The 14197-nt window shown below is 37.9% G+C and overlaps 2 protein-coding genes across 2 annotated transcripts in view; both read left to right on the top strand.

The window, feature by feature from the left end:
* The first annotated feature begins 3610 nt into the window (after positions 1 to 3610).
* LOC120958746 (2-methoxy-6-polyprenyl-1,4-benzoquinol methylase, mitochondrial) lies at positions 3611 to 4951 on the top strand. Its single transcript, XM_040381747.2, has 4 exons — positions 3611 to 4099; positions 4166 to 4298; positions 4361 to 4449; positions 4518 to 4951. The coding sequence occupies exons 1-4, from the start codon at positions 3660 to 3662 to the stop codon at positions 4729 to 4731; spliced, it is 876 nt and encodes a 291-aa protein (XP_040237681.1). The 5' UTR covers positions 3611 to 3659; the 3' UTR covers positions 4732 to 4951.
* A 2444-nt stretch (positions 4952 to 7395) lies between these two features.
* Positions 7396 to 14197, top strand: part of LOC120956197 (uncharacterized) — a 49094-nt gene continuing 42292 nt past the window's right edge. The window contains exon 1 of the mRNA XM_040377569.2: positions 7396 to 7706. The gene's annotated coding sequence lies outside the window, so the exon portion shown is untranslated. The remainder of the gene's footprint in view (positions 7707 to 14197) is intronic.

Raw genomic sequence — 14197 nt, 5'->3', positions numbered from 1 at the left:
ATACTCACCGAAACCTGGCTTGACAATTCAATTCCATCATCGCTACTGTTTGACCCGGGCTATTCGGTGTATAGATGTGATCGTAGCTTGTCTAATAGTATGCATACTCGTGGTGGTGGCGCACTGATCGCATGCTCATCCTTATTGAACACCCGTGAACTCACTCTACCTCGTAACTCACTTGAGCAAGTGTGGGTTACCGTTCGCCTATCATCTTGCACGATATTCATCGGGACTGTTTACATTCCTCCTAATCGAGCTAACGACACAGATACTCTTACATCTGTGATTGAAAGTGTAAGTGCAATAGTAAACCATGCAAAAACTAATGATCTAATATTTTTGTTTGGAGATTTTAATTTTTCGGCAGTATCGTGGTCACTAGCACAACAAACATTTGGTCACTCATCATCGTTCGCGCACTATGTGGCAAATTCATCATCTTCGGTCAGATCCCGGTTTTTCGATGAAATTAACGCTAGCGATCTTTATCAAATAAGCTGTATCAAAAACTCGCTTAACCGGCAGCTCGACTTAGTATTCGCAAATTTTATTGCCGCAACTTACTGCATCGATTTGCACCCCATGCCCAACACCACTAGTCTCTCCTGACCTGTACCATCCAGCCATCGATTTAACGGTTCGAATTCCAAGCACAATGCCTAATCCTACACTGACGCAAGCAAGTAGACCTAGGATGAATTTTTATAAAACCAATTTTACTCGGCTCATAACTAATTTTAATAGCCAGTTCAGAATTAGCCAGTTTAATTCTGTTGATGAAGCTTTATCGATATTTATACGCTTTCTTTTATCCTCGTTTGATTCGTGTGTACCAATTATCACACCAAAGAGCGGCCCTGCTTGGTCTGACCGCCACCTAAAAAAACTTAAAAGAGCTAAGGAAGCTGCATTAAAAAAATATACGAAGTACCGATCACCTGTTAACAAAAGCATATTAAATGAAACAACTCGCTTGTACCGTAGTTACAATAAAATACGCTACGGTGGCTACTTGTCTCGGTTGGAGAAGAATTTTATCAAAAGGCCCAAAGCTCTCTGGAGTTTTCGTAAGAAACACAATAGTACAAATGCGACACCTAAATCGATTTACCATAATGACCGAGCTGGTTCAACTGCTTCAGATATTTGTGATATATTTGCGTGTAGATTCGAGGAGGGATACACAATCTCAACTACTGACGACAATATTATCACCAACGCTTTAATTAATACTCCTAATGATGTCATCGACCTTAATTTAACTAATATATCGCAAGAATCTGTTCTAAATGTGCTCAAAGCAGTCAAGCCCAAAGCTAGTCCCGGCCCAGATGGTATTCCTGCCATCATTCTCAGCCGATGCTGTGAGTCCATTGCGCCGATCTTCACCAAAATTTTTAATTTTTCGCTGCAACAAGGAGAATTCCCCTCTATTTGGAAGAGTTCATGGATAGTCCCCATATTTAAAAAAGGTGACAAGGAAGATGCAGCCAACTATAGAGGCATAACATCACTCAGTGCTGGAGCCAAAGTTTTTGAGAAAGTGATCCAAACAAGTTTACTCACGGCTTCATATCACTATATTAGCCCTCAACAACACGGTTTCGTTCCAAAGCGGTCGACGATTACTAACCTTGTTGACTTTACATCACAATGTCTCCGTAACATGGATAGCAGGATTCAAACAGATGCAGTTTATATGGATTTAAAGGCTGCTTTTGATAGCATCGATCACAACATCCTTTTAGCCAAGATGAACAAGTTGGGACTTGGGCGAAATTTAATATGCTGGTTAGAATCGTACCTTGTCAATCGATCGTATGCTGTATCTTTCTCACGGTGCCATTCAAGGTCTTTCATTGCATCATCTGGTGTGCCACAAGGTAGCAACCTGGGTCCGCTACTGTTCGTACTGTTCATCAACGACCTATCGTATGTAGTACCAGCAGCGAATCATTTAATGTATGCAGATGACATTAAAATCTACATGACGATAAAAAATGACACAGACCACTCCGAGCTACAACAATACCTTCTCGATTTTCACCGATGGTGCAATAGAAACCGCCTGAGCCTCTGCATTGAAAAATGCCGAGTCATTTCATTCACACGCGCACGAGAAATTAAGAATACCAGATACACAGTTAACGGTTTACCAATAGAACGCACTAATACTATGAAGGATCTCGGAGTCATACTTGATTCAAAGCTGTCATTTGACCAGCAAACAGAGGAGGTGATTACCCGAGGTAATCAATTGCTTGGCATGTTGTTTCGGATAACAAGAGATTTCAAAGACCCAGTCTGCATCAAAGCGTTATACTGTGGTATTATCCGCCCGGTACTCGAATACGCCTGTGTCGTCTGGAAGCCCTCAACCCAAAGACTTTCTGAGAGAATGGAATCGATACAGCGTCGCTTATCCCGATACGCAACACGCTTGTTACCTTGGCCACCTGGCAGTCAGTTACCACCTTATGAATCGCGACTTCTGCTCCTCGGACTGCAACCGCTCCACATCCGACGCCGTACCGCACAACAACTATTTGTGGCTGGTTTACTGCAAAGTAACATCGACTGTCCTTCCCTACTCCAGCAGTTAAACTTTTACGCGCCTGCTGTTCAGCTTCGCTCTCGTCCGTTACTTGCCCTGAACCGTAGTCGAACTGGATATGGACCCCCTCAACTCCATGATTAGGGTGTTTAACGAAGTTCGTCATTTGTTTGATTTTGGAACCTCAGTGCAATCCTTTAAAAACTGCCTTAGAAGCGAATTATTAAGATGATCTTACTACTTATTTTAATCTAATATTAGACTTAAGAACATTCACACGGATCCATTGTTATCCATTGAACGAGTAATAAACAAATTAAACAAATCCCATGCTGATCCAAATATAGCTACTGATTTTATCATTTTGAGGAAAGTTCTAGGAACTATTCCGGATATAAATTCAGAAAGATACTTGGACCTGGTTCAGGAACGGATGCATTACCAGTTCAACAAACTATACCCGGCAGTTAATGTGCAACGTAGGAATTAGCGTAGGAATTAGCGTAGGAAATAGCGTATTAAATAGCTTAGGAAATTTAGTAGAATTTGTATACAGTCATTATCCGATATACGCTATCGTACGGGACCGAGCGCAATAGCGTATCTCGAGTTTTCGCGTATAGCGGATTCCTATGGAAAAATAGTTTACACTACCGGTTCGAGGGTTGAAAAATATCGCCACAGAGTTTTGCATTAAAGTTTTTTGTTATAAAATAGGTATCTTTTGCACAAATTTAATGCAAAATGCATTAAGAACATTAAGGAAATTCAAAAAGAGCATAAAATATTTCAAAAAATTAAAATATTTGCAAAAAACATATGGAGCTGTCAAATTTAGAGGAATCGCGTACTGCGAATTCGCGTATATCGAGTATCGCGTACTGCGGATAATTGCTGTAGTGATAAACGAAACAACAAAGACAAACATATTCTTTACCAATTTGTTTGTGTGTAAAAAGGTTAAGCGTTTTTGAAAGTGTGTGAAGCGTTTTTTCTCGAAATGTCATTTTTCGGTATGTGTATACGCGAGCTATCAACCGAAACGAAAGTTATCAAAATAAACATGACATGATTTCGCAGTACCCAAATCAAAACCTACGCAATGTTGCCTCTTCGAAGAACCTCTCTATTGATACACAGACTTCCGCTTGCGCGTTTTTCCAGCAATGCAAGGGAAAATGTTACCCAAAGCGCAACGCAACACGATTCGGATACACACTTTGGTTTTCAAACGGTAAAAGAGAGCGACAAATGGAAAAAGGTTCACAAAGTGTTCGAGGAGGTCGCGGCATCCTATGATTTGATGAATGACGCTATGTCGATGGGAATTCATCGTGTATGGAAAGATATTTTCATGGAACGATTATCGCCGGTGGGAAATGGAATACGACTGCTGGACATGGCTGGTGGCACTGGCGATATAGCGTTCCGATACATGAAATATCTGCAAAAGCAGACTACACCAGATCGAAAGCCTAGTCATGTTACTGTTTGTGATATCAATCAAAATATGCTAGATGTGGGTCAACAACGATGGGAAAAGTAGGTAGAAATGAAAGTAGTTATGTGCCTTATATAAAATGATAATTATGGTATTATTGTTTACAGATTGAACTTACCTACAGCCGGTGACACAATTGAATGGGTGTGTGCCGATGCCGAAAAACTGCCCTTCGAGGATTCATCATTCAGCGTGTACACGATCGCATTTGGGATTAGAAATTGCACGCATATTGACAAAGCACGTACCGCTAGTTTTAAAAATATGGAAGGAAGCTTTTAACATTTAGATGTGTCTTTTAGGTACTTTCGGAAGCTCACCGCGTGCTGAAACCGGGAGGACGTTTTATGTGCCTAGAATTCAGTCATGTGAACAATGAATATCTTAAATGGTAATATGAATCATATATTTTATATAGTTTTAGTATATTTTTGGGCTAAAATGATGTTTTTTTTGCAGGGTTTACGATCAGTATTCCTTCCAAGTGATTCCACCGATGGGACAAATACTAGCTAATCAGTGGCAGCCGTACCAGTACTTGGTAGAGAGCATCCGAAAGTTTCCGCAGCAAAATGAATTTAAAGCAATGATTCAGAACGCTGGCTTCAAATGTGTTGAATATGAAAATTTAACCTTTGGTGTCGTTGCGATACACTCCGGATTTAAATTGTAAGATGGACAAGATGGATTTACTTTGATGTAGCAACCGTTGTCGGTCAAGCCTGCCTGTACCACTAATGGGTTTGACTATTAGTGACGCATTGAATACGGATAGCAGGATAATCAGTTCTACATTTGGGGGCACAGTCCAATCGAGGCTTCAATCCATGATGGGCATGCAGAATGGATATAACGAAGGAAAATAAACAGCACTAAACTAGATCACAAATCCATATCCGTGTCGAAAAATGTAGTATTTGGCATAAAGATGAACTGGTAAAGCATAGAGCGCGATAGCTCATGAGGGTACTACATACAGTCTGAACTCATTGTTGGAACTTCGATTCCCTGCTAATTATTGAATACAGTCTGTTCCCGTCATACGCGGTTTATGCGTTCCCGAGGAATTCGCGAAACTCGAATATCTGCGTAAGTCGAATTTTACTGTCAGAAACAAAAGATTACTCGGTATTTTAGATTACATTCACTATGTACTAGGGTAACTGTACCAGTTTTCGGCAGTGTACCTATTTTCGGCAGGGTAGCTAAAAACGTGAAATTCTGCACAAATGCGGTAAAAAATTTCACAAAATACAATTTTGTAGTGAAAGTGTACTTATTTGATATTCACATACGAAGTTTCACACCATTTCATTTCGTATTTTCCAAAATATCAAATAAATTGTGCTTTTTTTCGGCAGCTTTGCTGTCAGCCAATCGTTCGGCAGGTTTTGTGATTAAGAGAATCAGAACAGTAAAAAAATGAAAAAGTGGTGTTTATCAAAGATTTTATGCTTATTTAATATATTCTAACTTGTTCGGAATTTTAAAATCACGATAAACAGGTTATTTTTCACTTTACATGCTGCCGAAAATAGGTACACAGTAAATGTTCATTTTTGACAGCTCATTGTTGTGGGCTCCTGCCGAAACTCGGAACAATAACACACTTTGAATTTGGCTGAATATTCCTTTTAAAATTGATCACAACACTACAATGCGTATGTCGACACATAATATGACCTTTCTTGTACCAAATATCACCAATTTTACGACAAACAATGCTCTAACTTAAGAGAAAAATGAATATTTGTAAGCCAGTTCGCACCGTACGCTATAACCATCAAACTGTCAATGGCTGCTCTGTTTAAACGTCGCATCAAAATGGCTGTCAAAACGGGCCAAAATAAGCAACATAAAATTAATAATTAAAGTGCTTTTTAACACCAATCTTAGGAAAGTAAGAGTGTTAAATTGCTTTAAACATTTTTTTGTACATATTCACGTTGATACAAACATTTTCTGACCCGTATTCGCGCTGCCGAAAATAGGAACACAGCCTGCCGAAAATAGGACCAAACTGCCGAAAATAGGAGCAAAATCAATGTTTGCATTTTCACGAATATTTATGAAAAAGGGCTTTGAACCGGCAAATAACAAATATTGTAACATACTATGATAGTTTATCAACCAGAATAACAACATTTTCAAGAAAAATAATGAAAAATATTGATGTGTGAGCAATTTTTGTGAAACTGCTGGACTAGCCTGCCGAAAACTGGTACAGTTACCCTATTATACACTTTATCTTTTATTTGATACGATTGAAATGTATGACTTTTGAGCAATTTTCAAAGCAAATTGTACTGATTTGACATTTAAGTTGTCAAATTTAGAAAACCGAATCATAATTCCGAATCCGCGTAGGTCGAGAACCGCGTAACTCGGGAACAGGCTGTATGTGTTTTAATAAGGAATGTCTATACAAAAAAAAAATCTGAAACCTTTCTCAACGGGCCGTGAGATTTTGTGATATTTTCAAAACTGATTTTCAATTCAAATGCTTGTTTTTTAACCCCATTTCAGGCAACCGGCTACCCTACCCGAGCCAAATCGATTTTAGGAAGCCGATTGACTTGAAATTTGAAATATGTGTGTAAACTACAGCCATCTTTCTCTTGATTTTTTTTAAATGAGTGTAATAAACCTGTTTTTTATAATTAATTTTTGCAATTCCCCCTTTTGCCAGCGACTTTGGCGGCTTATAACTTTTGAATGCGTAATCCAATATCGATGCAATATTTTGAAAAAAATTGAATCAACTAATGCAGTTTCTATGACTGTGCATAGATTGGTTCAACTCACTACCATTTTTAAGTTAAAGCTTTTCAAAGTTAACAGTATTTTGTTTGAAAAATATTGCAATATGCAAAAAACATTTTTTTCATTACTTTACAAATTTTCAAAGCTCAAGTAGTTTAGAGAACTGTATATTACACGTCTTACATATTTTTTTCAGATTTTTTCTACAAGTAATTAAAAAGATGAAGGGGATTCGACTTGAATAAAAACCGTAAAATTATTATCCTTGCTGGTAGAAAGACACCAACATAAAAAAATCACATACAATGTTTAAATTCAGTCTTCAGCGGTCATCTCTCAAAACCCCTCGCTCGAAGCATTAAAAACCGTCACAACTACTTTCAAAAAGAATCACCACCGAGGGAAAATCGCATCGATTTGGAGCGTTGGCGAGCTCACAAGAACCGTTTTTGGTCTAACGTTTAGTATTTATGGTTCAAGTGCGGTGATACTTTTTGAGTGTGAAATTTCAAAACTCATAAAATAAAATAAAATAAAATAATAAATCTTTTATGTTTACTTAACACGAAATATAAATGTTTTGAAGCCACAAAGAAATACTGATACGGAATAAAAAAATAATTTTGTTGACATTCAACGTACGCAGCCAAATCAACACTTCGACACAGAATGCATCCTGTCATTTGGTTGACGTTTATTGATATATCACACATCGAGAGAAGCGGACGTGAGCGCTCTGCAATTGTTTCATTTTACTTGTAGTACCCACCGTAATAAAAGTGTGAATATTGATAAGTGAGTGATTTCTAACCTGCAGTGCACGTAATAGCGTACGCTTATTCCAAAATCGAGGTGTGGTTGGTGTTTTGTTTCAACAATCATCAGGTATGTTTTGGGCATGCTTGGCAACTAGGTTGCAGGCTATCAATTGCGGAATGTCATTCAAGGGCTGTCATTTTTTCATGTACTCGGCGAATTTGACATTTCGGAAAGCATCACACGATGCAGTGTTTTTCGAACCACCCGTTGTTAATTTATTGGCAGAATGTACAGACGCGAAAAATATTGTTTACTTTCTATTTAATCTCTCAGGGCTTTCGTTTTGTATGCAAATGATTTCCGAAGCAGCAAGGCAAAAGTTTTTGTTTGTTTTTTTTTCTCACTTTATTGTTTTTCGATTCATTTTTTTTGTTTTTTCGAGAATATAAAAATCTCGATTGAATTAATAAGCGGATTGCATATGTTCTCTTGAAGTCTCTTGAGTCATGTTTTTCTGATTTTTTTCGTCGAAAATTCAGTATTTCTTTCAGTAAAAAGAATGTTTACTGCATCATTCAGTAATTTTGGGTGCTCACCAAAATGACAACTCGTTTACTGAAATCACAGTAAGGCCATTCTCATACTACTGATTTTTCAGTAATAGGTAGCATTTGAAAAGTGAAATATATCTTTAAAATTGAGTATTTTATTCATGCGCAGAGATTGACAGTCTCTCAATTTATGTTCATCTATGTTTTATGTTGTATAATACAGTTTCCATACTGTATTTTGCCGCAACAAGTTTTGATGGTTCAGTGAGTGCTTAGTGACACCACGAAATTTCATCAAGCACTGTATAATGTAGCTAAGATTTTACACACCAACACGGCTGCCAATTGTTTCAAATTAATCCCGCAAGCCGAAATCTCACCTGAAATTTTACCGGGGTGCCTGTAAGCGCCTACCAATTTTTTTGTTTTTTTACATCACGTGCAAGTGGGCACCGCGTTGTTTTGTTTTGATGTTCTGATTGACAGGTCGATTTGACAGAATGAATTGCAGCATTTTCAGTACAGTCTGTTCCCGAGTTACACGGTTCTCGACTTACGCGGATTCGGAGATACGCGGTTTTCTAAATTTGACAGATCAGAAATCAGTACAATTTGCTTCAAGTTCGGTATAATTTACATTTTTGCTAACATATTGAAACCGCTTAAAAGCCATAAATTTTAGAATTTTCAGCGCGAATCATATCAAGTAAATGATAAAGTATATTAAATTACTAAATTAGATCAAAAACTCAGAGTAATCAATAGTATTTTAGTCAAAAAACGTGAAATTCGACTTACGCGGATATTCGAGTTACGCGGATTCGTCGGGAACGCAGAAACCGCGTAACTCGGGAGCAGAGTGTAATTTGTTTTATTGATATTCAATAAAATGACTAATTTGCCACTGATTTTGCTCATTTTCAGTAAAATACGTATTACTGAAATGTATTCAGTAAATTATTTTACTGACAATCAGTAAATATATGACATTTATGCTACAAATTAGTAAAATATTCTAATAGGGGGAAAGCGGGCAAAATGGGCATGTGGGGCAAAATGGGCACACTCTTTTTAAGTGTTAGAAACTGGCGCTCTAACCAAAAAATAAGAGAACAAAGTGAATTTGTTAGGTAAGCACTGAGGGTGCACCAAAAAATTAGTTTATTTCTATATTCTCCGTTATCTTCGCTCTTGGGTGTTTTTATCGCAATTATCCCATTTTGCGCGGTTTTCTCCCTTTTTATGCCTATTTCCATACACAAAACATCGCCTTAGCTGACAGTTTGTTGAAACCTTATAACAGTTTCCAACATTAAGCATTATTTGACTACAAAGATACCTTCCAATGCTCAAAATGTATTCATTAGAGTGTTCTATGAACACCATGTAAGTTTTATAACCCTTACATAACAAATAACCAATAAAAATGCTAAATGAGGTTTAGTAGCATATTGATGTAATTTTTGCCACTTCGAAAATAAGCTTAACCTCACTCGAGTTGACGACTGTACCACGGGACCGTCCTACGCGACATTGTTACTTTATAAAATATATTTCCTACGCAATTATAAATACTAATACTTGATGCAAAAGGAGAAACAGCGATGAAATATGTGACACTTTGTACTAATATTATTGGCCCAAATTATGTAAAAAGTCTTAAAAAACATAACGATGAGGCCCTTCACGGTTCTAGTCAGCTTTTTGTATGGAGTTTGACAGTTCGAGGCTGAAATCATATAAACTCCATACAAAACCACACGCAAAACTAGCCTGCAATTTTCAGTCTAGTTTATTCTAGCCTCAAAGCTAGAATTAGATTCGTGTACCTGGTCCAAAAAATGGTAAAACAAGATGATGTTTACATTTATCCCTAGGTGCATTACAGGGTTTCACACTTTATCTCAAGCGCGGGACCCTTTCCCGAATCTGTCTTAGGCGGCGCTCTAGCAGCAATCGAACACGACATCCGACACGAACAAACCCATATAATCATATGAAGGTGCACTGTCAGACATAAACAAACAAACAAGACAAACCTCGAGTCGGACATGTCAGTTGATTCTGTCTGTGAGAGCGTTTCTACATACACCGAGAATGCAGCTGAGAAAATAACTGACAGCATGCTTTGACAGCGACTGACAGCATTTTCGGTGAGAGAATTCTCCTCGGCATGCAAAGAACGATGGAGCTGAGAAAAAATTGAATTGGCAGTTTATAGCGATCGATCAATTATATTTTGCATTTTTGCCGTCTAATAATCGTAGATATATTATTAAAAAGTAAAAGAAACTTTTTTGACTTCATTTTAGCGATTAAAATGGTTTTTTTCAACATCATTTTAAAAGTCTCATCTCGACGCTTTTCGGAGCTTCTACACACACCAGCGTGAGAAACCGGTTGTCAATTCTCTCACAGCCATCTCTCAGCTGCAGTCTCGGTGTATGTAGAAACGCTCTGATGTTCGATACCCACCTGTGCTGTGAGTATCTTGGATGTCAAACGCTTCGCAGCTACAGTAGATAGAATTCAATGCGGGACATTTTCAAGTTTGTTTATGTATTTTGTCTCTTTTTCTTCTTAAAATTGCATGAAAAATGTTTAAAATAGCTATCAATAATATTTGCAATGCTTCACTATCAATTATAACATCAAATATATAGATTTGAAACGTATTAAACTATTGTATGTACACAATGAATGTGTATGCACTGTATGTGTTTTGGCATGGAGGATTGTTTACATTTTTGAAAATTAAAATCGAATGATTTTTATGTTATTATTCATGTGAACAACTAGTAAATTTTTTGTTGAATCTTCCCCCTGCAGATGGACATCAATTTAAACTATGAAAATGCTTCATTTTCGAGATGAAAAGATAGGCGTATTGCAGTGCATCATGACAGGTCTATAAGACATCGAACAGCTGACAGAGCACCTATCGAACAGAGTCGTGTTTGTTTGTCTCGTTCGATTGGTCCCAGAGCGCCGCCTTAGGCTGGAAATAGACGAACCGAGATCGTCGCGGTACCGCGACGTGATCATTCACTTGTTGAATAAAGAGTTGAAGAAATACAGTGAACCCTCTCTTATGTGACACTTCTCCAATATGAAAAACTTCTCTTATTTGAACATTTTGCACAGTCCCTTGAATTCCAGTACATTTTTGTTCCTCTAATATGGAAAACCTCTGAAATCTGTATCCCTCTTATTTGTGTATGGTGGTGACATGGTTATTGAATGATGTATGCTCATATTGGCAATCGTGTTCGCAGTTTCCTATAGCAACAGTTAAGGCTGCATACTAAATGTTCTTTCTCTTTCATGTTTGTATGGACCTTTCATTCACTTTCAACCTCTTTAATTTGAAAATCCCTCTTATTCAACAGTGCCATCGTCTCTCAAATAAGAGAGAGTTGACTGTATATACACCAAAAAATGTTTTATGCTTAATGCTTAAATTCCAAATTTAGCGGATGTCAACAGACGCACACTGCTGCTGTGTCATTTCATACACTCGATTATCATAACCAAGGTAAATAGAAAATGTTGCCAGACAAAAATCAAATTTGCTTGAATTTGGCCGGCAACAATGTTGCGCTATCTGTCAAAATCCATACATTTTGCCAGCAACAATGTTGCGCGCAACAATATTAGACCGCTGCCTTAGCCAATGCCAAGACTGCGGTATGATGCTTGAAACCGTTGATGATACCTGAAAACGTTGATGATACCTAAATTCATCGTATGTAATGCTGAATCTACGGCGCATTTCTCGAACACACTGTTCCGCGCCGAGGACATGCGGTCGAATATTTTTTTACACGTATAACCTTTGTGTACATCAGTGTTTTAGAAACACCCAATTATTTTTTTTCGTGTTTTTACTACATGCTATCGATTTACAGGGTTTCACACTTTATCTCAAGACCGCGGGACCCCTTCCCGAATCTGTCTTAGTCAAAGCCAAGACTGCGGTATGATGCTTGAAAACGTTGATGATACCTGAATTCATCGGATGCAATGCTGAATCTGCGGCACATTTCTCGAAACACACTGGTCCGCGCCGAGGACATGCGGTCGAATATTTTTTTACACGGATAACCTTTGTGTACATCAGTGTACTGAAAACAGTGAATTATTTTTTCGTGTTTTTACCAGAAAAGATGATTTAAACAGTTTAAACTACTTTCTTAACACTTGTAAATATTTTAATTAAACAAATATGCATTCACTCATTTTATTAAATTGTCTTTTTTGGTAAACAAACGAAAAGGATAATTGAGTGTTTCTAATAGACTGATGTACACAAAGGTTATCCGTGTAAAAAAATATTCGACCGCATGTCCTCGGCGCGGACCAGTGTGTTTCGAGAAATGTGCCGCAGATTCAGCATTGCATCCGATGAATTCAGGTATCATCAACGTTTTCAGGTATCATCAACGATTTCAAGCATCATACCGCAATCTTGGCTTTGGCTAAGACAGATTCGGGAAGGGGTCCCGCGGTCTTGAGATAAAGTGTGAAACCCTGTAATATCACAAGCGCGGTACACAATATCACAATTCCAGTGTTGCAGATTCAAGCAAGTATTCAACTACATGTGTTTAAACGGATTTAGGTCAATTGGTAGCATGAACAATTGTTTTCATGTTTTAGAGAAAAATTACACAATTCTTACTCTCGTAAATTCACATTTATAAAGGACGAACACTTTACTTAACTCTGTATTTTCAATGTTTGGGTGTGTGCATTGAATTGAAAGGGGTCTTAAGCGCTGATTAAACGATTGCTTCAAGCCGCAAAAGCCTTTGTGATAGGCTTGCGATATCAAGTGCGAAGGTAGCCTTCAGCGTGATGCCGTTTTAGAAACAACGGATGCTTTTCAATGTCACGATTCTTCTTATGTGGATTCGAATATGGCGATTTCATGAATGTTTACACATGAATATTTGTTTTTACCTTATGGAAATCACTAAAAACCTTTAAACGAAAGCGCAGGAATCCCAAAAATATGTTTAAATAACAAAATACACAGTTTTCTTCGCACCAGTCATTCGCACCACCAACAAAGATTCGTGCCATCCAGCTTGCGGTGCACGAAATTGCACGAAAAAGATTCGCCTAATTTTGATCGATTTTCCTTTGCCATGGGAAACGGTAATTTTGACAGGAGTTTTTAAGCAGAAATCGTTTCGTCCAAACGTGGCTATTCAATACAGCCATTATCCGCAGTACGCGATACTCGATATACGCGAATTCGCAGAACGCGATTCCTCATAATGATAGCTCCATATGTTTTTTTTTCGAAATATTTTACTATTTTGAAATATTTTATGCTCTTTTTGAATTTTACTAATGTTCAAAAACCATGTTGCATCAAATTTGTGGAAAATATATCTGTTTTCAATTAAAATATTTAATTCAAAATTCTGTTTCGATATTTTTCGACCCCTGAACCGGTATTATAAACCATTTTTGTATTGAAATCCGCTATACGCGAAACCCTGAGATACGCTATTGCGCTCGATTCCGTAAACCGTATATCGGATAATTACTGTACATGACACCGACCTGAGAGCAAAACCATAGTACGCGAGCAAAAAGATACGAATTCGGTCAGGTTAGTTGTGACAGACCTACCAGGAAAGAATCTGTGCTGATGGTGCGTGATAGTCAAGCACCAGTGAAGGAGCATTTTGTACACATCGTGATTCCACGATAGATCTCGATAGAGCTTCTAGATCTGTTTTTATGGATCTGTGTGAGCCACGAAACTTTCCATGCTTCAAGAAAAACTGTCGTTGAAATGGAGAGCGAGAACAGGCGAATAAATGGTCCGATGAGAACAGCATTGGATTTCTTAAGTACTATACCTGGAGTACCATCTGGACTGCAAGAATTTGACGGTTTTAGGCGTTGTATCGCTTTTTGCACTGAAAAGAAACAAACATCGACGTTAGAGAGAGCAGCTGACACAGCGTCACTGGGCACGTTTACCATAACCGAATTCATTTGCTCTACACATTCGTTGTTGGCAGAGGATATTTACGGCACAAAAATTGC

Source organism: Anopheles coluzzii, chromosome 3 (genome assembly GCF_943734685.1).
Source record: "Anopheles coluzzii chromosome 3, AcolN3, whole genome shotgun sequence".
Lineage (NCBI taxonomy): Eukaryota > Metazoa > Arthropoda > Insecta > Diptera > Culicidae > Anopheles > Anopheles coluzzii.
Note: the sequence above shows the minus strand (reverse complement) of the source record. Positions and strands in the feature narration are given on the sequence as shown.